Source organism: Agelaius phoeniceus, chromosome 1 (genome assembly GCF_051311805.1).
Source record: "Agelaius phoeniceus isolate bAgePho1 chromosome 1, bAgePho1.hap1, whole genome shotgun sequence".
Lineage (NCBI taxonomy): Eukaryota > Metazoa > Chordata > Aves > Passeriformes > Icteridae > Agelaius > Agelaius phoeniceus.
In genome coordinates this window covers 95,926,021-95,953,230 of record NC_135265.1, presented here as the reverse complement: position 1 = coordinate 95,953,230, position 27,210 = coordinate 95,926,021, and the positions used below count along the sequence as shown (strand labels likewise).

The window sequence follows — 27,210 nt, the reverse complement described above, 5'->3', positions numbered from 1 at the left end:
TATTGCTCATTTACTCCTGCCTCTGCCCATTTAAAAGTGCAAGGAGCCCCCATTCTCCTGCTGACATGATTCAGGAGCACACACTTAAATGCCATGGAATTATGCTGGTGTAAATCCAGCCTGAGCCCCCGAACATGCCAGTATCACACGTGACTTCATATTCCTGGGAAAATGGATGCAAAATGAATGAGGTGGAACTGAGAACTGTGCCTGCATAGTCCATTTCCAGGCTTTTCAGTGGAGCTTATCACTGTCCTGTCCAGCTCTTGGCTTCATTTCTTCTCTTGTGAAAGATATCTGTTGAAATGGCAATGGAAATTCAGGCAGTATACTTGCATTATCTAATGCCTCTTCAGTGATATTGCTTTGGTTAATGTAACACTGTTTATCCAATATTTTCTAAGAGTTGGAAACTAGAATCCGATCCAAAAAATGTAACTCTTTAATTACTTAAGAAAGCTCAGCGAAATCAATGGGTAAAACCACAGAATTTGATTAAGCATTCTGTTAATTTTTCATCATTTCTGTGCACTGTGTGATGCTCATTCATGTTGCTAATTACTCTTGCATTTCCTCAATTTATATAGAATATAGTATGAAAAATAAAACCCCAGGCATTTGGGTCTGCCCACTGAGCATTTGTGACATGAAATTACAGCTCAACAAAGGAATGCCTGAGGATCTGTGCACACACTGCCTTTATTCCATGAAAAATAGAATACAAAGACTAAAAGAAAAACCATGGCTAAAACATTCCAAGGAATGGTTTGTTACTCCATGCTCTGGTCACACTTTTACCAAGTCAGATGCAGGCTGAATCCATGTATATGCACATCTGGACATATGTTTGGCAAAGCACTTACATGAGCATATATAATCTAGAATCAGATAGACAAATACTGGTATCATTACATTAAAAAGAAATTCTGAACACAGGAGTAATTACTTGGATATTTATTTAGCTATTGTTAGACATTTCATTCCATTAAATAGGCCCTGGTTCATATAATAAATATTTAGCCACTGATTAACTCCCTTCAAGATTAGATTAGTATTTAATAATCCTTGTACAAGAGAAAAAAAAAAAAAACCAAAAAAAAAAAGAAAAAGAAAAAACCAAATAAAACCCCACCCCCCTGCCTTTTCCCTTTCCCCCTTTCCTGGGATAGGGGAAAAAAAATCAATTTCCTAAGGACAAAGATACAACTTGAAATCTCTGACATAGAAATGAGAAAGAAGTAATTACCATATCTGTGAAATTTGGAGTAGTAAACACATTGTGCTTTTTTAAATTTTCTTTTGAATAGGAAAGAAGCAGAGGGTTTTGAATTATGCAAATGGAGAGGAATGTTAGCTCATTAATGTACATGGGATATTGGTTGAAAGATCTATTGTTTTCAGCTACTCTTATTTAACTTCCTCTTAGAAATAAGAACTGACCTCTGTTCTTTCCTGCAGCTTTGCATGTCGTACCTTTAAGAGAATGAACCCATCCTGAACTCAAGGCAGTTTGTTCTTTTCCTGCTGCAGCATGAATCTTGGAGAGATTATAACCAATTTAAGCAGGATGGGGGACTCTGTTTCTAACTAGCTAGAAGCAAACTGCTAAGGAACCAGCAAGGGAAAATGAGAGGTATTCACAATAGTCTCCAGCTTGGGTTACATGTATCTTGAAAGCACTAGCAGCAGATGCTTGTGGAAGTGATTATGCACTGGATCATAGGCACATCCTTCTGGCTGCCAACATCACTTAGGCACATTTTGTAGCGTAGGAAAAATCCCCTCCGGTTTACAGGGGAAGGAGCTCAGAGTACACTGCAGAAGGCACCAAGAATTGTGGTGTTTAAAGGAGCTCAGCAGTCACTCTGCTGCTCTGGAGCCCAAGCCTGCAGGATCAAAACTTTACCCAAAGGATTATGGATTGCAGCCTTTCAGGGATTTCAGCATTTTGCAATATTTTAATCTATAGATATAATAACATTTCTAGTGAGAAAAAGACTCCTTTCCCTCTTTTTGGCTGACATTGTTTGTTGCTAATTAGGGCAGTTTTATGCATTTATGTAAGCAGTAGTTCAAAAAGCTTTTTCCAAGTGATTTTTATTCTATTTAGTCTTTAGGCTGCAGATGTCATTACACAGTTCCACCGTCTATTTGACAGATCCTTAGACACATACAACAAATGGCTTTGGTCATGGCCGCACTATATCCCCTGTGCTACTGCACTTTCTTATTTTAAAGTAATGGAAAGTAACAATGGAAATGTTGGGATTTTTTTTTCTCTCAATCAATTCATTGACATTCTCTGATTTTTCAGTATGGAGTCTCTTATCTCTTTGGTTCTGAGTTCAATTGTCCTGGATTTTCATTCTTCCAAGCATCTCATTCTTTCCTTGCTCTGCATTGCTGTCTTTTTTTGCTGCTGAAAGCCCAGTAGCCTTTCTCCTGATTTCACTGAGGATCCAGGAAAGTGGCAGCGACTGAGGCTCCTGCAGAGTGACTCTGCTTATTGTGTGGACTCACTACAGGTGGCCTAGACAGAGGGATTTCATTTTTCATTTGTACTAGGCTTCACAGGGCATCTGCAAAACAGCCAATCTGGTTGTTCACATCTGCTGATACAGAGGATTCTTGGCTGTTTTGTAGTTGGCTGTCCAGATGTGTAGACTGCCATCACAACTACAAGGCTCCCATATTACAGCCAGAAGCTCATTAAAAGCTGTAATTTATCACCCTCCTGGCTGTTACACATGACAATATGATTTGCTGTAAGACAGGCAACCTGGTACATGGCTTCTTTAATTTTTTTTGTTTGGTTTGGGTTTTTTGTTTTGTTTTTTTGGGGGGAGAGGGTGTTTTTTTTTTGTTTGTTTGTTTTATTTTTTTTTTTATCTACACCAAAATAAATAGGCCAACTTGTATTTACATTTTATAACAAAGGAAAAAAATTATCAGTGAGGAGTTCCTAACCTCTTCAAGTACATGATCCCATTTTTCACCTTTAGGAAATATGCTGTTCAGCCAATGTTTCTAATTAAAAAAAAAAAAAATCAAACCCTTCTCTCTCTTCTCTCCCAGTCCCAAATATCTGTTGTTATCTCTAGTGGTGAGCAATGCATCTGAATGCTCTCAGATTGGGAGATGCTGTCAGGGGAGTCTGGGCAGTCACATTAGGGAGCAGTAGTATCTGTAAGAACAACTCTGGCTACAGCAATGACCTGCTTTTCAGGGCTAGTCACCATTGAGCCAACCTAGAAACACAAGGGGGACCACATAAACCCTTTAGAGCAAGGAGTTCTGCTCTGTTTTGTACCATCCTAGTGCAGGACTATTGCTTGCAGATGTCTTTTGCAGAGCATAAAATGCCAGCTGGAGAAAATCAGAAGTAGTGCTGTGAAAATCCTGAGCATCAGGTTGAATTTATCTTTTTTAAAGATTTCCTAGAGATGAAGTAGACCTCCAAGTGGACTCACCTCTTGTAAAATGTGGGAACAGACTGTGTATTTGGATTATTGCAGAGTTGAAGCACATGCTGCTAACTGAGATGCAAAGAATGAATAAACAATGACTTAATGCCATTCCTGTTTCACAGGGAGCCATAAATATGGGGTAGAAGTTGCTGACTAAGGCACTAATGGAGCAAGTGGTAGAAATTAATCAGGAGGTAATGCCACTTTTATAGGGCAAAAAGGATATGGGAAGAGACTAACAGAGCAAAGGGATGGGGCTGAGATCAATTGAATGGGAACAGACATCTTGGACTGGAGTGGCTGTTGCCAGCACAACCAAATGCTTTTAGTGAACCTGAGACTCGGGGAAAACCAGCAATGGAATATTTTGTCACAAATGACCTGGGGAAAGGGAAAAGAGCAGTGCCACGGACATATTTTATGAAAAATTCCTCTTTTATATGGAAGGGATGAGCAGTGGGAAGAATCTTACACAGTCTTTGTAAAGCTGTGGTGCACTAACTACCAAAGAGGGGTGGGCAGTGCTGCCAGGGCAGCATGAAAAGGGCTTTGTCAGAAAGGAGCACCAGTCCTGGGTCTTCCTATCAAACACATTCCTGTATAGATTTTTCCACCCAAAAAAAAAAGATATTTTCACCAAAAATGTGGTTGTAAAATCACACAGGCTCAAATTACAGCAGTTTGTACTTGTCTCCTTAAAGTAAATGGGAACTAAACCAGTGCCTTAACTTTCTTTCTGTCCCAGGGTCATAAAGGCACAGGTACTGTTTTATTCCTGTTTTGGTCATTGCTACCTGTGCTAGTTAAATTACAATATTTTATTTGCTTCACTGGTACTGCTTTCTCTCCTGTTTCCCAGGATTTAGTGACTTTACAAAGCACATAGGGGGCTATGAAGAATCAAGTCCTGTGTTTACAGAGCCTGTCAGATTCTCCTTGAAGGTGTGCACCAAAACCTGCCTGGAGCTGGCTGCATCACTGATATGTAATCTCACAGCCCAGCCAAGGACAAATAACCCAATTGTGTTGATCTTGAGAGGTTTCTGAGGTTTCTCTGTATCCTGAAAAGAAGTGAAACCTAATGTCCTGGGAAAGTGTGGTGTGGGGGAAGGAGGTCCCTGCCAGGTGGAGGTGGCTGCAGCCAGGCCCTGAAGGGTTTGGAGAAATCTGTCAAAGGCAGCTTCCCTTCCTACATCCTGCCAAGGAAAAAGGATCTTCTGAGCAGAGTCACATTCCACCAGCATTTGGCTGCCACCAGTTTTCATTTCACTGTGGTTTTTTCCCGCCTGTTTTTAAAGTGGAATATCCCACCCAACAGAAATTTATCCTCTCTGAAATGCAAATCTGGAAATGGGAAGGGGATCCCTGCCATGGGGGGAGCCTGACTCTGCTGAAAAGCACCAAGGGTCTGTGTGATGCCTGCTTTTCCCTGAAGGCACTCTCTGAGCTTGGGAAGGAGGGAAGAATGGGACCAGGGAAACAGGAACACAATGATATATAGTAGCTTCAGGTCCCCCAGCAGCATTTGGGATTTATATTGAGTCCCTCTTGACCTAGCAAGGATCAAGAAGGAGGGATTTGTTGTGAGGGAGCACAAAAAATTATTTGTGTCATGAAAGCACAAATGCTAACTGGTGGTAACATAATCACACGACTTGGAGGTAAAAGGTTACCTCAAGGCAACATCACCAACTTAACTTCATGTTCATTATTCCTGACAGGCACTCACTCTTGCCTGTAGTTAAAAACCACAATTTGTGAAGTCTGATGATTTCCCAGATGATTTGTGTCATATCTTCACTGTTTCTTTCTATCAGAAAGCCTGCAGCAAATGTCTTACCTGTTTTCTTCCTTGCTACAGTTTAAGCTCATTGCTGGTCATATCCACCAAGGAAATCTGGATAGCAAAGTTCTCTCCTATTCTCTTTTTATTAACCTTTCAGTTTTTGAAGAAAGTAATCATGTTTATCTTCAGCCTCTTCTTCCCCAGACTAAATGTCACTTTATTGAATCTTGCATCATAAATCATGTTTCTACAAAGGCTGACATATTTTTTACTTCTTTTTTTTCTATTTTCCCTTCATCTATCTTTTCTTGTCTTCTCTCTAACTGATACTTTACCTATCTTCACTCCCTTGCCACAATCTGATTCTGTCCTTAATTATTTTCTCCATCTATTTCATGGCTTTGTAACAGGGCTAGTTCTGGAGTTTGTGTTTCTTCTTATTCTGCTTTGCCTTCCTGCTTTTGCAAAGAATGATCTTAAAGTATTGAAGCATTCTTTGCCTGCCTGGTTAAAGGAGAAGCGTGGTCTGAGAGCAACTTTATAATTCAGGATCTGCTAAGCTGGAGCTCCACCTTAGCAGCAGCTTGTCCAGCCCCAGGCAAAGCATCTGACCTTGTTCTTGCTATGAGTTTCTTGAGGCCTTGCATGATTTTTAAAAATATGATAGCTTATTGCAAGAAATATATATAAAAACACACTAGTACAGTCTGAAAATGTGAGATAGGTTTTAAGGGGTCAAAGCTGTCTCCTCAACAGCTCCCATTTTTCTGGTCACAGGCAGTCTTTAGCTTTACTTTAAAGAACCACACCAGAAATGGAAAGTTTATGTCTAATTAGCGCTCAGGCTTCACAGCTGTCATAAGGCTGAGGGACATAAAGATGGAGCAGATTAAGTGTTGGTACATGTCTCACATCCACAAACCAGTATTGTGGATCTCAAAATTGATTCCTCAAACTGAGGGCTGCCATAGGCTGCTGGGATTCCTGTTTGTGGGGTTTGTAATGTCCTCATGCCAAAACCAGTTCATGGGGACATTGCCTGGTACTGGGCCTACACATTTATAATGTCTTCTGAACCCATTTTAGTTTCTCTATCCACAGCTCTGCACGTTTGAAAGGCAAAGTTAATGTTTTTAAGTTAATCTGGAGATCTTTATTTACGTAACTGATTGCAAGATAATGAATTTGTACAAAACATTTTCCTTTTGTTCATTAAAAAAATACGATGGAAGAAAACTCTGCATCTGGATATTGTTCTGTGCAAAGCACAGATTGTTGACATTCCTGGGCAATTCTGCTCTCTGGCAAAGGAGTGCTTCTTATCAAGTGCTCTGATGTACAAGTGCCTGAGGGCTTGTTCACATGGGAAAATCCAGTAGCATTATTCATACCTCTTCACTGCAGAATATGAGTACCCACATGGGAGCTCAGCAGGGGTATAATTATTTTGCCCTAGAAAAGTCCAAAGTACCTTTATATAATTTTTCCCCAAAAGAGTTTTAGCAATGGCACAGGTAATGCAATGGCCCAGAGGAAATGCATTTGGGGACGTCAGGAAGGACTGCTTTGTACAAACGCAACTCTTTCCTTGTGTGACAGCACATTTCCCTGTTTGCGATCCCCTCCTTTGTTGTTTTTTTTTCCCATACAAAAAATACTCTGTATCTACTGTAAAAACTCACCTCATTTGACAGAGAAACTGAAACAAACACCATGCATGTACTTATTCACACCCACCCACCCACCCACCCATTCTTTTAATTATTGATCGAGTTTTGCTGCACTTACACTTTTCTTCTGTCAGTGCATCCTCTGAGCACCACACTCAGACAGATGCTATCTGAGCAGTGACTGCAGCCCAGAAGGATGTGCTGTATGCTGATGGAGAGGGGCAGTGCTTCCTCAGGAGAATAAGCAAGAACAGAATCCATGTAAAGCAATTTAACATTTTAGAGGGTATCATCAGGACGTGCTGCACCTGCAGCTATGAACTTCATTTGCATAGCAGAAAAGCAATCTCTGTGCTGTAAAACCCAGGGTTAGGAGGGGTGACAGAGAGACTGGGGTGTGGCCTTTACAGTCCTGCCCTTTGTGCCTACTCTGGCCCTTGCAGCTCTCGCTGGGTGACCCTCAGCAGGTGGTAGAGCTCCGAGAGGGATTTCAGAGCCCTCTGGTGCCCCGTGGCACCCGTGGTGTGCCCCGGCTGAGCACACTCCTGCACAGCTTTCTGCAGCTGCAGCTGCAGGGGCAGGGAGACCAGCGCTCCTCTGAGGCTTGGGGAAAACCAGCGACGGAATATTTTGTCACAAATGACCTGGGGAAAGGAAAAAGAGCAGTGTCACAGACATATTTTGTGAAAAATCCTTTCACTAGGATCTTTTCTTCTGAGAAGCTGAGAAGCTTCAGCTTCTCCATGTTTTGCTGCTTTGGAATGTGATTTGGAGAATTGTTTACCCAGCATGTGAAATTGTTTTTACTTGATAACCAATGACAGCCACCTGTGTCGAGGCTGTGAGCAGTCACAAGATTTTATTATCATTCCTTTCTATTCCTTGCCAGCCTTCTGATGAAATCCTTTCTTCTATTCTTTTAGTATAGTTTTAATATAATATATATCATAAAATAATAAATCAGCCTTCTGAAACATGGAGTCAAGATTCTCATCTCTTCCCATGTCAGGATTGCCTGCAAATTCAACAGAGCAGATCATTGTGTTTCAGGAGCTACCACTAATGTCCTGCTGCTTCCCTGGGACTGTAGCAAAATGTCATCTGAATCCAAAGTGCCTCTAGCCATTCACAGAGGGAGGTATAGGAAAGGAGCATCCATAAAGGTGATGCTCTAGCTAAGGGATGGCCCTTCTCAAGCTGCTCCTGCACTTCACACATCTTAGGAGTGGCTGGGGGAGCTGGGGTTGTTCAGTCTAGGAAAAAGGATGCTGAGGGAGGACCTTATAGCCCTCTCTAATTACCTGAAAGGAGGTTGTAGCCAGGTGAGGATCAGCCTCTGCCCCCAAGTGACAAGCAATACAAGGGGAAATGACCTCAAGTTGTGCCAGGGGAGGTTTAGATTGGATGTTAGGAAAAATTTCTTTAACAAAATGGTTGTTAAGTGCTGGAACAAGCTGCCCAGGGAATTAGATGAGTCGCTGTCCCTGGAATATTTAAAAGATGTGTAGATGTGACGCTAGAGGTGTCATCTGTTGGTGGACATGGCAGTGTTGGGTTAACAGTTGGACTTGATGATCTTAAAGGTGCTTTCCAACCTAAATAATCCTATGATTCTGAATTATGAGTGGTGAGGGTGAGGGGGTGGGAGAAGCAGGCAAAAGGCCAACAAGCTACACCCCCCCAGCCTTTCTGTTTTGCCAGTGCCTCCCACCAACACAAACTGGGTGAGCTGTAAGACACCTCATCCCAAAGCCAAGAACCCCATGGACACCCCTTCCCAGTACACCCACATACTGCATCCGTAGAGTGGAGAATCACAACCACTGCTTACACTTGGACAGCCTCAACTTTCACAGAATCATAGAATCACTAAGGTTGGAAAAGACTTTTAAGATCACTGAGTCCAAGTGTCAATGCAGCACTGCCAAGTCTATCACTAAATCATGTTCCAAGTGCCACATCTACAAGTTTTTTGAACGCTTACAGGGACAGTGATTCCACCATTTCCCTGGGCAGCCTCTTCCAGTGCTTGACCACTCTTTCAGGAATTTTTCCTCATATTCAACCTAAACCCTCCCTGGTGCAACTTGGTGTCATTTTGTCTTTCCTACCACTTGTTACTTGGGAGAAGAGGCCAACACTTCACTGCATCCTCCTTTCAGGTAGTTACCAAGAGCGATAAGATGTCCCTGATCCTCCTTTTATTCCAGCCTAAAAATCTCCAGCTCCCTCAGCCACTCCTTGCAAGACTTGTGCTCCAGACCCTTCATCACTCCATTGCCCTTCTCTGGATATTCTTCAGCACCTCAATGTCTTTGTTGAAGTGAGGGGCCCAAAAATGAACACAGGATTTGAAGTGCAACTCAAAAATGTGAGTTTACCGTCAGTGGAGACAGGGAGTGCTAATCCCCTGCCCCTGTTTACTCTGCTCTCCTGTCTATGCCACTGGGCTAACACCTACAGAAAATCATGGCAAATAAACACTATATAGAGAGAAAATTAAGATCTGTTTATGTGTCCCAAGATGAGATTTCTGAACAGGACATTTACATGGACACGTTTAAAACCTGACTGTCTTCATCTCATAGTCTCCTTGTACATACCGTGCATTTTATAGTCAGTGTGATTTTAAAAGGAATGGATGCATAAAACAGCTGTGTCTACTCACTTGCAAGTTGTTATTGGCTCTCTGTGCTCCACATTTTCTGATTTTCAGATTGCATTTTGAAAAGCAATCAAAGAAATTACAATCTTCATCTCCTGTGCACTTCTGTTCCAGGATGTCCCTCATTTTGGGTTCAAAAAAGGCCATATCCACATCAATGGCCACCACCTGTGAATCAAAACATTCCATCAGATCTGGCACAGCACAGCCTCTGGAACAGGGCTGAGCAAGCATTCTTTGCTGCTGGCTTTGGGAAATGCTGTGCTGAGAGCATCTGCTGGTGGGGAACTGGGATCACAGGGGCTTCATTTCACTTAACTGAGCCACACTAACCTTATAAACAACACTTTTTAAACAAAAACAGCCAATGTTTATGACACCAGGAATGGAAAAAATATTTGTGAACAATATGCACCCCTGGGGTCAATTGGATTGATTCACCTTAAAGTGGACCTATCCAATCTGAAGATGGATTTACTTGCTGGTGCCGCAGATGCAGATGGCACCTCAGCCTCTCAATTACATGATGGTGCACAATTACCCATGGACCAGACAGTTTCATTTAGAACTCAGCATTCAGACTAAACCCCTGACTTTGCCACTGTGGAGAGGAACAGTGGGATGTGCAAGGATAGCTGCACCTGGTACAGCTCCTGCAAACCTGTCCTTGCATTCTGTGGGTTTGAGTCTGTTCAGCTGTAGGAGGAGATCCCTGACTTTGCTGAAAGCTGAGTCTGGCTTTGTGCAGTCTTCTTTGCTGTGGTTTGACACATTTATTGTGCACAGTTCTTGTTCTTACAGTCCAGAAATACGTCCTGTAGCAGAGTCCAGCCAGAAGCTGGTCACAGCAGAAAAACCCTGAGTGAAAGGGGTCAGTCCCTTTCCTACCCCTGGCAGGAGGCTCCCAGATGCAGCACAAAGTGTTGGCAGAACTGCTGCCCGTGCTGGGGGTGAGACCTCTCTGGAAGCCAAGGGCTGTGGGCTCAGTTTCTGCCAGTGCCACTCCACTCCTGAATGCTTCACTTAAAGAAATCACAGTAATAAAGAGGGAAAGAAAGACAGAAAGCCAATACAGGGATGGCAGCTGCCTGATGGGTAACCACAGGGAAGGAAGCCTGTATCCAACATCAGGGATGTGCAGCCAACAAATGTTCACAGCTGCATTTCACACTTGACAGTCAGGATCAGGGATGTTCTCTCTCAGCATCTGACACACATTTTTTGTGGAGGAAAAGGTCTGGGACCTGGGCAAAGCAGAGTTACTTGGGCTCAAATTATAGTTTTGTTTTTCAGATTCGACCTCCCAAGTAACAGGAGAAGATGAACAGTGTGACTGGAACAGCAACTGGATCAACCCCAGGAACTAAAGATGTCTGGTTTGGTAGAAGGCCAAATAAACCTTCCACAGGCAAAATAAAGAATACACTCTAATCTTCATTTTGTTCTACTCCTTTTTCCATAGGGAAAAATCTTACAGAGATGAGGCATATCTTAAAAACATAAGTATTTTTAAGCATTTTGGAGAGTTCTATGATGATGTAGCCTAAGGAATTTTACATGTTTGGACACGCTTTCTTTTTTTTTTTTGGATTCTTTACTTCCTAAAGCTTTCTGTGGTTTTGTTGTTCAGTTCCTTGGAGAAGAGACAGTGAGAGAAGTGCAGGGTTTCCCCAGTCCCAGCATCACTGTTCCACCTCCCGGGTGGGGTCTTTGCCAGCACATTTGACAATCTTATCCATTGCTTCACTAGAAAAAGCAGCCCCAGTTCCCAAAAACGTGGCTGCCAAAAGGGTTCAGTGGCTTCACTGAAATTCTTTTACAAAAATGTGTGGGCATCCAGCTAGACCCTGTGAAGACACATGTGGCTGATGCTCTGCCTATAAACAGCTATGTTTTGGTGGGCTTTGCTACGATCATAGCTGATGAAAAAAGTACCTAAGGAAATACAGGAAGGACCCAACTTGGCTCATGATCTGATTTAAAGTCATGCTTCATGTGCTGTAATCTTTCCAGTTTTCTCTGAAGTATTGGTAAAAGAGGAAGCTCTCCCAGAGCACTGTACATTCACCCAAACCTCCTTCTAACTCTGTACCTTATGTGGCTCCATGGCAGCTTAAATTTCTCTGGATGATCTACCAGACAGCTCCTCTCTGTACTGCAGGAGAGCACGTGAAGCCTGGAGGCTTATCCCTACCACATGAAAATAAGCCTCAATGTAAAACTATTGCATTCCAAGTACATTTCTTTGGGCATTAGAAGTCTCATTACTCAAATGAGGAATAGTGGTACAATTGTGAGGTTTTTTATTATCCTAGACAAGAAACCAGCAAGTGAAAAAGTTGCTTAAAACAAACAGAAGAGACAAAAAAGGCTGCATTGCTGTGTTCCCATTCTGGAACTGGTTGGTCACTGGAAGATCCTGGCAAAGCAAGCCTCACCAACAGGATTCATAAGACAAAACACATCCGGTATTCATCTCCTTTCCCTAAATGGAATCTATGTTCCTGTAAGTAGGTTGTGAAACAGATGCTCTGGCCTGTGCTCAGCCACAGGCAGCCACAGCCCTGAGTAACTGAGGAAGATGGGCAAAGCCTGCCTTTAGGAATTCCTGCTTTGCCTAAATAGTGGTACAGCTCGCTTCAGTTTCTTGCTGCAGCTCCTCACCCGTTCCCTGCTCAGCTGCTGTATTGCACCTGAATAAACAATGGGAGGGGAGGGAAGGGTGAAGGGGAAACACTCTAATTGCTCTTAATGGCTGTGTGTTTAGGTAGTGTTTGTCTAGTACTCTGAAGATACAAGTGTTACATTAACACTCAGTGAGTACTAAAGTCCCTGAAAATGCTTTATATTCACTCAGAGTGGAGAAACTCCACTGATGACACTGCAAATTGGGGGCCTAAATTCAAACACTCACTGCACGGTACCTCCAATCTGTAGACAAAATTCCAACATAAACCAGAGGAATTTCTGTCCACAGAACGAATGTGAGCTGCACTACTACTTAGAAAATATACACAGCTATCAGGTCAGAGTTACAGCTGCACCATGAGAAGTCAAAAAGTGACAGTACTAGGGAGTTTCATGTTGCTGTCCTTGCACAGTTTCCAGACCAGGTAAGCTGACCACCAAAGCACAAATATGTGTGTTGGGATGTGGGGAGTTCCCCTTGTGTCAGACCATGAATTCAGACTTAGCTTTCAAATTCATACAGTTTTTTCATTTCAGCATCACTACCAGAAATATGACTCAAATTACAGCTTCATTTAGAGCTTTTGAAATCCCCATGTCTCCAGGAGGCATTCCTCACCACATCCAAGGGACCTTGCACCGGTGCCTTTGAAGAAGTGAAACAAAACAGAAGCAAGCAAGAAGTTTTCAAAATAAGCAGCAGGATTTAGCGCTCCAAAAACGTGGCTGTACACATTACAAAGAGAAAAAGCAGCAGAGAATCTCCCTTGATGCTTGTAAATTCATTGGCTTTGCAAAAACTTAGCCAAAAGCTATATGAGGAGGGAAGTGTCATTTTTACACAGTCACCTTCAGACTAAAATTTGACCTCAAGTTCCTGGAACACCACCCCAAAGGCCCAGCTTACCGTGAGATCGTGCCTGATAGCGAAGTTTTCTGGTTTGATGTCGCACAGGTGAAGGCGGTGAGAGAAATCATTATCAAAGTGCTGCACCATGTCCAGAAAGCTGAGTGCAATGTCAATGATGGCTCTCACCCTGCTTCTGTGGCCAGTAAGGGAGGAGCCCATCACATTTTCCAAGGGAAAAAGAGTTTTGTGCCAGGCATGTCCAGCTGTGAGATACTCCACAGCATAAAAGTGTCCACAAGAGCCAATAATTCGTAGCACATGTTTGCTGAAGTCCTGCAGCAAACTGAAGTAGATATATTCTTCCTGCTGGAGCAAGGACCACATGCTGGCCACCTGTGCTTTCCAACGTGGTCCCTTCTTCCTTGTCCACAGGGGCCCCATGGTATTGTTAGACAGTTCTAGCCCCAGGGCATTTTTGACCTCCAAAGCTACCATAAGCAGAAGCTCTGTTTCAGGGATATCCTGTGTTTCCACCTCCTCTAGCATACTGAGGTGCTGGTAGCTTGAAAAGCTTTCTTTTTTGGATTTCAGTATGATGGGCTGGCCTCTCCACTCAGCCTGAATGACCTTCTTACCTCTGTCATAGTAAAGGCAGTGTTTGTACACCAGCTTCTGTGCCACACACAGGTCTTCACAGAGGTCTCCAGTCAGGGCTCCGCTGCTGTAGTCGAGGCACTGGAGTGAAAGAGCAGAATATTCATAGCAGAACCATACCCCTACAGACCATGCAGAAGAAAGACAAATAATGAGCAACAGTCCTAAGCTTGAGAGGATTGCAGCAGTCATGGAACTGCAAACACACACCTACAACCATTGGGTTGTTCAATGGTTTTTCAGAAGTCTCTAGAGATCTATTACCAGGGGAGTTTTGCTTCAAAACAGGGATTATGGGGATGGTAAAGGGCAAGCTTTTCAGGGGCAAGGAAAGGGACTGGATGACTTGTTAATCTGAAATATTTTACACATATGAGTTCAGTGGGACAAACTCTAAACACTTGGGCTGTGCTGTGTATGATTATGGGTTGTAACGCTTTAAGGCACAGAGTAATGCAGCACTTCTCTGGAAGGTTCAGGGCAGCATAACTTAGACATTGCCACTAAAACTAAAGGAAAACCCATGTGTAGCTGGATTTCTGGGACATTCCACAGCTCTGCATGTTTCAGCCTTGCACTCAACATGCTCTGAAGGAAACTGTGATAACGTCCTCCTGTATCAACAGGAAACACAAGTTTCATTCAATGAGCTTTGGACAAAGAACTTTCAGAATTTTTGAGTATGTAAATGCTGCAGAACACAATGACTCTCCAGGGTTTATATGTAGTTATCAGAAGTGACATTTTAATATTAATTGCTTCAATATTTAATCTTTTATTAACTGGAAAGAAATCAGTCTTTGGAAACAAGGGAACTGCTGCTTGATGGTTAAATGGTCAATGGAAATTAGTGCAAGAACTGCAAGGATTCCCTCACCAGTTCTTCTCAAGCCAGAATAATTTCTATAATATCAGTTCCAAAAGTGGAGGCAGTTGATGTATTCCTATGGTCATTCAGAAGTGCAGCTGTAGGGACTGCTTTGGGTCCCTCAGTAGAGGGGATGATCAGAGGTCTATGGTGAAAGGGGAATAGAGGGGATGGTGTAGAAAGCCAAACATCTGTGAGGCAGCTTGACAGTGTCATCCACCTCCATTGCTTTCTGACATTTGAACCTTCACTTAAACAAACTGGCAGGTCCCCCCTGCACGTGCAGAACTTGCAGTGGCTGCCTGAGCCCCGCCTCAGTTGTGACCGCCTGTTACAGGAGGAACGTGATCAGAGCATTCAAGCAATGTATTTTCTTGGGACAGTCCCTGAGGTGTGCACATCAGAGGAATATGTTCTGATGCCAAGCAACATTTAGAGTCCAGCCTTAAACAACACACCTGGGAATGGGTGGAGGATTAAGTCCAAAATCCAAGAATGGTGATCAGTTGACAGAAACAGCTCACTGAGGGCAGTTCAGAGAGACATAAAATTTATTTATATTCTGATGTTCTCACAGCCAGAGTGGGAAAATTCAGTGCCAGCAAGGAGAGTCAGGTAGGCAAATTCTTGCATGAGTGTCTGGACACTGAGTCCATGCATGGACACACGCATCTGCATTCTCATCCACACCAGGATGACCAAAGAGATTCACTCAGGCTTCTGAGACTCACTCAGACTCAGATCTGCAGACTACAGAGCATGCAGATCAATGTTCTTGCTTTTGAAAATTTACTCCTACTAATGTAATACAATTTTACTCTACCTTTTTAAGTAGGAAATGTAGTTTTCTCGACAAAAGTAGGTTAGCAGTTCTCACCATCTGGAGCTCAAAGCAATTTTAGAAAGAAAATTACAAACAGAAGAAATTTTTCAGGGTTTCTGTGGATTGTAAGTATAAGCACATTTAAAACTCTATTGACAGACCACAATCTAATTCTCTTCTTGTACAGTAAGAGAAGATAGGACTTAGTCATGTAATTGGGTTCACATGGGTGGACACTTGCCCCTGTGGACAATTTTACTGTGGTTCACTCTTGGAGGGTTCACATGCACATGGACTTCTGGCATCTAAAAGAACACATGACCATGACCTGTAGCCAAACATGTCAAGGCACAGCTTATTTTCCTGTGTTGACATCACGTCATTCTTAATGGCATTAGTGAAAAAAAGTTGTTGTGGAAAAAGCAGAGTCAGATTTCACAGGCAGAGGAGAGAGGTCCTTTTTGAACCTGGTTGCTATTTAGGACTTTTCTGCTGTTTTTTCAGTTGACGCTATAAATATTTGATTATTAACCTAGTATCTGACAAACAGTGTTGGAATCATATTCTTCTTACAATGAATGTGTGCAGTGTTTTGCAAACTGGGATCTGTGAAAGAGGACTTGACCAAAGAGCCCATGGCCTCACAGTGATGAAACACAGATCAGCCTTCCAGAAGTGCATTCTCAGCTGGTCACAAAGGCAAGCAAGGCTTTCAAAAAGACTTCCTCAAGGAAGCAATCAAGAAGATTGAACCATTTCCTATCAGCCTTTTAGGCACAGTTTGCACTGGTAGTTCATCTTGTAGCAATTATTTGACCCTTACATCCATTCTAAACACACAGTTTACAGGACAGTGTTCCATCATACTGGCATAGCTTGTACTGTTGTGCTCCCTAGTGTACTAGCTTCCATTTTATAGCATTAAAACACAAATTTGGTGGACTGAAAGCATTTAACCAGGTAATACGGATTACCCTGCCATGACACAATGGACCATTTATTATTTACCAACACAGGAAGTTTACCACTAACTTCAGACTTCACTATACAAGATTGTCCATCATCCTGCTGATAAAAGGAAGAATCAATTCCCCAAAGAAATATTTCAAAAATGGTCCTCCAACCTAACTGGCATCCCTGTCTTAATGACTGAAGTTTGAGATTTGTTAATAAGACAGTTTTAAATTGACCTAGTGATCGACCTTTGAAAGCCACAGATTCTTCTTTCAGTGCCAGATACTTAAAACTAAAATATGAAAGTGCTACTAAGCCAAAAGCCTTATAAAGAAGCAGCTGTACTACACAAAAATGCACACACAAGCACAGCTTGGACTCATTCATATGTATCTTATTAAAATTGGCTGCATAATTTTTAATGTCTTCAGTGGACTTATCAAGATAAGTTTAAAAAGCTGGGTTTAAATGAATGTGAAAGCTTAAATTAATGTAAACCTTGCTAAGGATTTAAATAAATTTAAATAACTCACTCTACCACCATCAGTGCCCTGAAACTGATGTTTTGCCTAGTTAGCTACTACTTCTGTGTAAATGCAATACAGACCCAGGTTTGGAAGGCATCAAAATTAATTGATTTCTCCAGAGGGAACAGAATTGATTGCTATGGCTTAGTGTGTTCAGTGTGAATGAAGATGAGACTGGCATTAGGAAAGAGCAAGGGGAGTGCTTTTTCTGAGAGTTAAAGTTGGTCTCTGCAAATTGCCCAGTGCTATTTTAGCCTTCTCAGTGTAGTACACAGCTGCACAGATGTCTTTCTCAGAATAAGAAAATTAAACCTTCAAAAATGCCACTTGAAAGGGCTTTTGCACCCACTTCCTTAAAATATCTCATCTCCTACTGAGAGATGACTAGTAAAATAGTTTTTCTTAGAAGTTGATTTTTGCTTAATAGAAGGTGTGAGACTCAAGCTATCAGGTTATTTGTTTCACGGATCACTTGCACTTTCTGTAACTGTGAAACTCCTGCTAAGTTCAGAAGATGTAGAAAAACTTATTTTGGGGAGGATGAAGACGAGTTCATTTTCTAATTATTCCACTAGAAGGACAAGCCCTTTCTAACGTCAACTGGGAAAACTGTTGCTTACAAACCTTAGCGATACTACTGATGATTCACCTACTCACAGAGAAGCACAGCGATCTCAGCTACTCTTCCTCTGCAAGGAGGGTCTGAACCTGAGCTGTCTCAGTGATAGAGACAACTTTCCAAGCTTGCGACTGAAATCTGATCCCTGGGCTTTTGAAGCCTTGCCTGACGCTTTCCAAACTGAAGAACAGCAACAAGTCTCTGTCCATCTGTTTATTGGTGACTGCGATGGCAAGGACCTGGACCTCCCTGAGCCTGGCAGCTCCGTGCACCTCCATATCTCAGTGTTCTTCCCGAGCACGTAAGGGTGAGGCAGGAATCATTCCTTCAGCTGCAAACCTGAGCTCAGCCCTACTTCCATCTGGCACCTGAGGTACTGAAACTGGAACTCACTGCCATTAAACACATGCTGTCAGGACCGCTGCCTAGCCTTGCTTTTCCTTTATTATTCATAATTAAGGAAAATCTGTGATCAGTTTTTGCTTGCTTACAGTGGTAGATTATTCAATTCCCACTAGGATTCCTCCTTTCCCACCTAACCACTGGCACTACAGATACCCTGACTAAGAAACAAAATTGAACTAAAAGCATTAACCCACGCTGCTCCTCTTCTCAAAGTGTTTCCTACACAATCCTAAATCTGTTCATTATTATTTTTAAGGGAAACTTTAATGAATATTCGCAAATCCCTTCTTGAATTTTAACCACATCTTACACACCACCAGACCACACACCACCAGCCCCCACCAGACCATAAAGGAAGCGATACAAGCTGCCTGGCACTTCTGAAAGACGACTTTTGTACGAATAGCTTTTCGGCTAAAAAACAAAAACCCCCAAACACCCGGAGGAAGGTTTTCCTCCTCTTCGGAGCGTTCGGCTCAGGCAGCGCACCCGCATCCCACGCCCGGGAGACGGCCCGCCGCCTGCACCTGACCTCGCCCCGGGAAGGGAGGCAGGGAGAGGGAGGGAAGGTAGTAGCGAGTCAGGGAGGGAGAGAAAGGAGGTAGAGAGGGAGGGAAGGAGGTAGGGAGGCAGGGAGGGAGGGAAGGGAGGGAGGAAGGAAGGAAGGGAAGGAGGTAGGGAGGCAGGGAGGGACGGAAGGTGGTAGGGAGGCAGGGAGGGAGGCAGGGAGGGAGGCAGGGAAGGAGGTAGGGAGGCAGGGAGGGAAGGAGGGAAGAAGGTAGGGAGGCAGCCGCCCGTCCGTGCGCACCGGGGGCGCCGGCGATGCGGCACCTCCTGCGGCCGGAGCCGGGCAGGGCGCCCCGAGAGCAGCCCCGACGGACCGACCGTCCTCGCCTCGTCCGGCCGAGCAGCCCCCGGGAGATGTCCCGCGTCCCGCCGGGGCACGTACCAGCCTGGCCAGGATCCGGTGGCTTTTCTCGTCCGTGCAGCTCTCGGAGAAGACGCTCCTGTGGAGGAGGAACAGCGCAGCGCTCACCAGCACCCAGCAGGCAGCCCAGAGGAGGAGCAGCAGCAGGGCGCATCGCCGCCAGATTTTGAGCCGCAGCCGCTTGAAGCCCGGGATGCCCCTCATCGCCGGCGCTGGGCTGGGCTCGGGCGGCCGCTCCGGCCGCGGCGGCCCCGAGCGAGCGGCGGCGGGGCCGGGGGAGCCGCGCTGCGCCCCCCGCACGCCCGTCCCACTCCCGCCGCCCCCGCCGGGCTGCCCCGGCCCCGGCCCGCTCCCGCCCCCTGCCCGGGCCGGGGCTGCCCTGGCGGAGCCCGGAGCGCCCCTTTTGAATTTAAGCCACGTAGTTCCGCCGGCTTTTGTCTGCGCTCCCCTGTGCCAAGCGGCCCCTGCAGCCACTTGGCGGCTGCTGCCCGCGCCCCCCGCCTCTCCTCTGCGAGTTTCTCACCCGAGAATAAAAGGAGTTTGAAGGGTGATGAATGCTTCTCTGGGAACCCTTTGCAAGCGGCAGCCTGGAGACGGACAGGTCCCCCTGGTGAAAGCTTCGTGTCCCGACAAATGGGAAAAGGAATAAAAAGTTGTCATTCATTCTGGAGTAACTTCTCGGTTTTATCCTCCCGGAGCTAATGGAGGGAGAGAGAGAAGCGACTCAGACGCCCTTTGAGTAACGCAGCCCCCAGCGCCCCTAGAGCCCCTTGGCTCCCCTTGGCTCCCCCAGCCGCAGTGGCGGGGTGCAGGCTGGCCTCTGCCAGCACCCCCGGGTCCTGGGCACACGCTGCCAAAAGAGGCAGGGTGTACTGCGTCCCAGGATGCTGGGGTGGACAGATTGCCTCCCTGCCCTCTCGTTGTCTCCCTGTAGCTGTGTCCCTGTTATTGTGCGGTCAGCTCCACCAGACAGCCTCTATTTGACTTCGTTAACCTTTCTGAGAGGTCAAAGACTCAGTTGTTTGTTCCCGTGCAGCAAGGAAGATCCTGGCATCCTTTCCTCACTCCAGGTGCAGATGTTCACTGTCTCTGTTCACAGAACTCGGTTCTGAGCAACACATCATGTCTAACTTAACGAGAAATATTTCCTTGACAAGTCTTTAAAAAGAAAGATGTCTCTATTGATATGATCGAATTTTATCTCTCAGAACAGCAGAGGGAAGAACACATGTGCAGCCTGTGTTATCCACACCTTTTACATGATCAGTGCAGTTCTCCTCTACCTAGCAGAGCAGGGCTTGAAATGGAGCTTCTAAGTAGATAGCAGACTGTGGTAGAAAAGAAAAAGGAAGATAAAAATATTGCTGGACATATTCCAGCTTTCCTTCCTAGAGACTGTCAGTGGGGAGGGAGATGCAAGAAGAGCAAAATTACTTTCATCTCCAAAGTCTCAGAAGCAGAATCATTATCATTAGCCACATCCTCTGTCAGTGTATTTTGCTTGATTTCTCCACCATCTCATTTCTTCACCTGCTGAGGCTGCCTTTTCAAATTTCCTTTTTTCTTTCCCCTGATCCTTTTACTGAGAGGCTTACTTTTGAGGCACTGGTGATACAGTCTGTTTCTTGGGAATGTGGCAAGCAGCAAAGACCAAGGAGGCAGCTAGGAACTAAAATACTTTAATCCTGTTTCTCAGTCTGATAGGAAACGCTTTCAGAAGCTGTCTCTGACCAGCTTTGGGTGTTCTTCAGAAATTTCTAGGACAATGAGTGGACAAGGAGGAATTTTGCTCAGCCATTCCTCTGTAGGGATACCAGCTAGGCTTGAACACAGCCAACCTTCTTCAGCGACTGCTGCCACCTAGGAGATAAAATTGCAGATCTGCCATATTGATGTCTGGAACAGTCCCAAGATACATCCCACATGGAAGAGGGATGCAGGTGCTGGGGAAAGTCAAGCATACATCCCTACTGCTTGGTCCTAAGCTGTCTGGGTAATAGTTTAGACATCCCCAAACCCACATGTATTTTAAAGTGTGGATCTTGACTTCTCTGTGCGTCAGCAATCCCCAAAGGATATTATGCATTTTTATTAAATCTCTGTGAAATTCCGTATACGTGTCACTGGTGTTTCAACAACAGCTCTGAAAACAAATCTAATTACCCCTGACTTTAAGCCAGGAAGAAAATACAGAGATTTCAGACCAAGTTAGGTGTCACAGTTGACCTTCTCTAATTGCTGCTGAAAAATAAAGGATGTTCCTTCCTCCTTCCCCTCCTCCTCTGCCACCACCTCCCTGTCTTCCTCTTAGTCTTGCCTGCCTAGTCCAGCCCCTTTCCCCAGTGAAAAATACTCCTTGCTGCCCAGGGAGCTTTCTCAACTTGCTAACAGGGCAGAGAAGTGTAAAGCAGTTTCTTGCCGAGATTATGTTCAGAGAGGTCAGCAAGCCCTGAGGATGCCTCCAGGCTCCTGCAGGGATGCACACTGCAGGGCTGGGTGCTCTGGGACGCAGAGCTGCATGAAATATCTGCACCTTAAAGGTGCAATGAGGTGCTGCAGATAAGGTGATCTTAATGGAAATGGTTGCTGAAAGAAGCAGTCCTGTCCCTGTTTCTACCCCAGCCATATGCTGCCACTGCTCCCTCAGCAGCTGGACGGGGGTAGTTAGCCCAGCAGGCAGCATCAGGAGGGTGTCTGGCTGCACTTCTCATTTCATCCCAAGATACCAGCTAAAATTCACTGGATTTCAGGGTCTGTAACAAGCCCACATCCTCCTCTTTGGTTTGGAAACAGCTGCTACATGTAGTAAGAGCAATTGTAACTTTAACATGCAGGTATCTGATGCTTTGAAATGATGAAATATGAAGAAATAAACAAAGAAAATAATAATAGGTTTTAATGTAGTTTTAATATTGCTTTAATAGTTTTCATAAAAAATAAAAGTACAAGATGAATGGAGCTTAATGAAGCAAATGCAAGCTGTATGACACTTATACTGGGTAGTTTACCAGTTTCATTTTATGTTAAATCCCACAGGAAACATTTGCAGGGAATAAAGCCCTGTCTTCCCGAAAGATTTCAGTATAGCATTCAGGTGGGGGAAGGGGTTGTATCTAGTTCTCCAGACTCTGAATTTTTAAATATCTCACTGACTTTAGTGAGTGGGAAAAGCTGGACAAGCCTGGTAAATATGTATGTGTGTGTGTACACGTACCTTCTTGTACACATGAACATAGAGAGCTTCAGAACAGGTCAAGAATTGACCCAGAAAGCTTGGATTTAGTAAAACATAAAAGCCTAGGTGGCTTAGGATTAAGTGGTTTAGCGTTTAATAACAACATATTGCTAAATGTAAAATTCAAGTCTAATTTCAGATTTCCCTGAGCTTCAAGGTTGACTAGCAAAATTTTATATATATATATGTGTGTGTGTGTGTGTGTGTGTGTGTGTCCCTATGTGCTATAGCAAATTTTCTTTAAAAAAATCCTCTGCATCAGAGAACCCTTGCTTTCCATATATATTAAACTGTGTCTGCTTCACGTTGCATTCCTGTGTTCCCATAGGAAGCTATATTCCTATTCTCATTTTGACTGAGAATTAAACTTGATGGAAATTAATTAGTAGAAGTTGAATTAAGGCAAGCAACATCAGGGACAGTAAAAATAATCCAGGACTAACTAAATTAGTTCCTACCCAATTAATCTTTGAATTGGTGCTTAGAGCATGATGTCAGCATCAAGTTGGCCTCCTCCTTGTCGCTGTGTTGGGCACATCACAGAATTGCACATCACTGTGACAGTTCAGATGTGGAATAACCAGAGGCTTTAGTATCCAGGAGATGCCTTGGCACAGCCAAGTAGGAGCCTGGCATGGCATCCCCCCATGCTGTGTGCCTCTGCAGGGGCTCAGCAGCTCCTCAGACCAGGGCCATGAAGAGTGCTCATCCCAAGGAACTGCTGAGCCCTCACGTTTCTGACCTTCAGACACAGACTGCATTGCAGGCTCAAGTTGTATTATGCTGTTAGACCTTATTTTCCTAATTACTGAATTCTTCATGAAGAAAGAAACTGAATCAGTCTTTAAGAACTACCTTGGCACTCAAGTTAATGAAATGTAAAACTGGTTCATTAGGACTTATTGTTCTCTTTGATTGATTTTATCACCTTCTGTCATTGGTTGTGTATGGAATAGGGTAGATGTCTGCTAATCTTTCACAAGGCATGTAAATCTCCTATTTTCCTTCTGGGAGGTCAAGAAACTTTTCAGGGCTGTTCAAATCAACTTTGAAAACATATTTAACTTACAAATATTTCTTTCTGATTTCCTTTCACAGAATTGCTGCTGAGAAACCTTGCAAGGTTAGACATAGGTTTGAACATGCCCTTTAGGCAGTGAAATTCCCCTGCAGAGTACTGAGTCTACCAGAGGAATCCAAATGTATTTTATCATTTATATCATTAATCAAAAAGAGTATGTTGCAAACTACTCACAGAAGTTTTATGGCACCAGTGAGCAGTGAGTTTATTGGGTCACATTGTGAACCAGAGGCAGAAAAATGGCACAGTATAAAATACGGAGTACAGCTTTGTGGGCAAGGGGAAAGCCTGGTATAATTCACTGATTTAAACAAGGGCAAGTGTTTAGACAGAAAAAGCTTTCCCATGTATAAATAGAATAAAATAATATATTTTCTCTTGTTTGCTTTTTAATTTTTGAAGTATTTCTTAGGCACAGTTGCCCAAGAAAGCAACAAAGGTATTAGCTTTCTCTTTACATTTTACCACTATCTAGATTCTGCATAACAGACTTTAATTGTCCTGCTCTTCTCAAATATCCCCTTTTAATTAATCTCTTTATTAACCTCAAGCCAAATTTTCCCTCTCATTTGGAAACAATATCAGCTGAAGAAGCCAGTAAGATACCTTGGCAATCACTGTAGCAGATTGTGGTTTACTTGTAATTCTTCAAAAGAGATGGAAAAGTTAAGATGCAAAAACTATTCTGGAATTTTTGTTGTCATATCCCAAATAGTGCCTGATACAATATTGCCTATTGCTTCTCTGCTACATTCTTTGCCTCTTTATGTTACCAGTCACGAAAAGGAAAATAAGCTGTAAGATGAAGCTTAGTCAGTGTGCGAGGGCAATTATAAGTGGAATTTTCTTTGCTTGGGATTGGAGTCAGTGGCTTGAGAGCAATTTTCCAAGCCTAAGAGGATGCTCTCCAGTGGAATTTGCTGCTGTGTGGTATGTTGTGTGTCTGTCCAGTGTGTGAAAGGGTGAACAAAGAAGGGAAAATGCTGAGATTGTTTTCCAGCCTTTGCATCAAGTTCAGGCCAAGTGATCTCACTATGCCAGTAGTGAATCTGGCTCTTTGTAGCCTCTCTTTACGAGTGTCTGAAACAATTCCAGAAATACTTAGAAGTTGCACTAGGGTTGTGTAGAAAGAAACACCCCACCATCTAATAAGCTAATTCTGTCTGGCATTGGGCTGTTATTTACATGAATGGTTTAAAGTAATTTAAAGGGGCAGGATATTACACATAATAAACAGATGGCATTCATGGGGCTGTGATCATTTAGATATGTGGTAGCTCATAATAGAAAAATTTAAATGCCATCTTTTCTAGTCAAATGACCAGACTTATTATTTCAGTGCATTAAAAGGACATTTTGACAGCTGACGCTACCAGAAGGGATATCATGTTGTCATACAGATTAAATCAATCCAGTTCTATGGCTGCAGACTCTGAAATGAGTTTATATTAGGAATTTGCCCCAGACTGATTTTAAATTAGTTTCTACTGGCAAGGGTGACCTAGGGTACCCAAAGTCCACAAGTTCACGTCTTGTTATGCCATAAATTGTAAAATGCAGCCAGACGTCTGCATGCTGTCTGTTACTAGAAGAGAAATTGAAAGAAAACTGATTCTTGGAGATGGAAAAAAGCATCTCGTATGTTGGCACAAGTAACCACCAAGTGGATACTTATGATATTGCATGTGAAAGGTTTTGTAAACTGGAAAGAAACTTTCCAGGGAGAATCTGTGCTGCTTCTCTCCATTCACATAAGCAAATCTTAATTTATAGCATTTTTCTGATTCTTTGGCTTTGTTGGTTTGGCTTAAGGTCTGTGTACTGTAGTACTGCATGTTTAAAAATCAAATGAAATGGAGCCATCACATACAGTATTAGATTGTGATGCATTTACATGTGAGTATGTCCATTTTTTGACTTCTCTTCTAAAAATCCAAATCTGAAGTAGAAAAAAATGAGGGCTTAGGAAGTTCTTGGACAATTTTCAGTACCAGTTTTGTAAAACTTAATTACTTTCAGTTATTTCCTTGAAGCTGTTCACTGCAGTTTCTTTGCAAATGATGAATAGCTGGACACGGAGCAAACTGTAAAATGATCCATTAGCGAAATCCAATTTTCTATCAGACTTTCCAAGTAATTAGCTTTTCTTTGGGCTATATATCGTTAGTTTGCATGCATCCAATGTTGTATGACATTTGTTTAGGAAAGAGTAGACTATTCAATTTCTGTATTGCTTACAACAAACAAACAGCTCATAACTCTATCAAGATTAAACATCCCTTAGTGCAAGTGAATCCCCTGTGCTAGTCCCAAGCAAGAAATCTGAGTGTTGGATCCTGCCCAGCTGCCTGAGCAGCAGCAGCAGTGTCACTGCTGTACAATGTTCCTCTTGTTACATGCAAGCATCTTCCAAGAACCTGAGTGGTTCTGGTGGCCAGGCCTGTTTCTGGGGCCTCACTGCTACCCAGGCATCAAAGCCAATATAATAACCAGGGAGGGCCATGGTGCTGCCTCCTGCTTTGAGCAGAATAGTTGGTGACTGAGAAGCCTCAGAAGCAGATTTCTGTAGCTTCTTCCACACGCAGAATCTTCTGCTTTCTGTCACTTGTCTTCAGTACGATCCCATTTTCTTCCCTATTTACATTTTTCTCCTTATTTTTCAATGATTTACCTTCTCAGTTCTTCATAGCCCTTGTCTACCACCAACATCCTCTGTCAGTCACCTCTCTCCTCAGAAGATTTTGTGTGTTTTAGAAGGAGTCCCACTCTCCCACCTCTAGCAACAGCATTCTTCTTCTTGAAAAACAAACAAACAAACAAAAAGTCCTTAATTCTGGTCCAGAATCAGTGGCTTTGCTTTTGATTTATACAAAGGAACATAAAAGGAGGAATATGCAGAGATGCCATTATTGGACAACATTTCATATTATCTGGTTTTGCAACTCCCTGTTTCCTGCATAGAACAAAACTGTGCTTCCACTCCATGCTGTACAGATGCACACACACACACGCATGTTCTTAGCAAAAGAACTCATAGAAAGTTTCCCAAAATGAAAAACAGGGATTGCAATGTTCTGGATGTGATTCTCAGTCCTCGAAGAGAGGAGATCCACCAAAGGAGGGGGAATGGAACCACAGTAAAACCACAAGAGATACCAAAAGCAGCCCTGCAGAGCTGCATCTCTGGAGTAAATTCCAGCTGGGGAAGCACTTAGGCTCCATTTTATTGAGGAGAGTGTGCATTGCTGGCCAAACCTCTTTAATATTTCTCTTTGACACTGAAAAATCAACAACTTACAAAAGACTGAAATAAAGTCTCCCAACACTCCAAAATATATTCAAGGAGAAATTTGTGATGTAAGGGTCTGAAGCCATGTATCATGTTGCGAATTGTAGGATGGATCATGATACGAATAGTGCGATGGGGAAGAAGGTAAGTGTGTAGAAGTCTATTTTTAGGCTGACTGGGATTTTGAAGGTTATGTTGAATTTTCATTCTCAGAGGGAAGTGAGGTTTTCTGTTCCGGAGTAGATAAAAATTGTAATGGGGATCAGACTGATTAGGAATGAAGTTTTGACTGTGTTTGTGATTGTGTTGGGGGTGTTTTTGAGGTTGTGCTGCTTCTCTCCATTCACATAAGCAAATCTTAATTTATAGCATTTTTCTGATTCTTTGGCTTTGTTGGTTTGGCTTAAGGTCTGTGTGCTGTAGTACTGCATGTTTAAAAATCAAATGAAATGGAGCCATCACATACAGTATTAGATCGTGATGCATTTGGCACATATTTGGCACATTCCATGCACTTTCAGCATGGATAAACTAGGCATGGAGTTGGGATGAAACACTGAGATGAAATACAGGATAGTTGAAATTAAGCAGAAAAAGGGTGAATGTTTTTTCATTTGGGCTTTTTGGTCATTCCAAAGAAAAGTGCAGGACTGAAGCAGTGCCCAAGGGCTGTGGTTCTCATTTGCAGTCAGAGCACATCT

The 27,210-nt window shown here is 43.3% G+C and overlaps 1 protein-coding gene across 4 annotated transcripts; it reads right to left on the bottom strand.

Annotated features, from left to right (window-relative positions):
- Window positions 1–680: 680 nt before the first annotated feature.
- Window positions 681–19,668, bottom strand: DIPK1C (divergent protein kinase domain 1C). Of its 4 annotated transcripts, XR_013183589.1 has the most exons (6): window positions 19,428–19,668; window positions 18,926–18,983; window positions 13,184–13,902; window positions 9,592–9,756; window positions 7,042–7,567; window positions 681–878 (listed from the first exon to the last, which is right to left on the bottom strand). XR_013183589.1 is itself a non-coding variant. In XM_077183648.1 (5 exons), exons 1-5 carry the CDS (start codon window positions 19,566–19,568, stop codon window positions 7,349–7,351), a joined length of 1,302 nt encoding a protein of 433 aa, XP_077039763.1. In that variant the 5' UTR covers window positions 19,569–19,668; the 3' UTR covers window positions 681–7,348. The 4 variants fall into 4 exon arrangements, 3 of the variants coding, with proteins under 3 accessions (XP_077039763.1, XP_077039769.1, XP_054490910.2); XM_077183648.1 differs by having other exon boundaries at window positions 681–7,567; XM_077183654.1 differs by having other exon boundaries at window positions 681–7,567; window positions 13,184–13,861; window positions 19,428–19,667.
- Window positions 19,669–27,210: the final 7,542 nt, after the last annotated feature.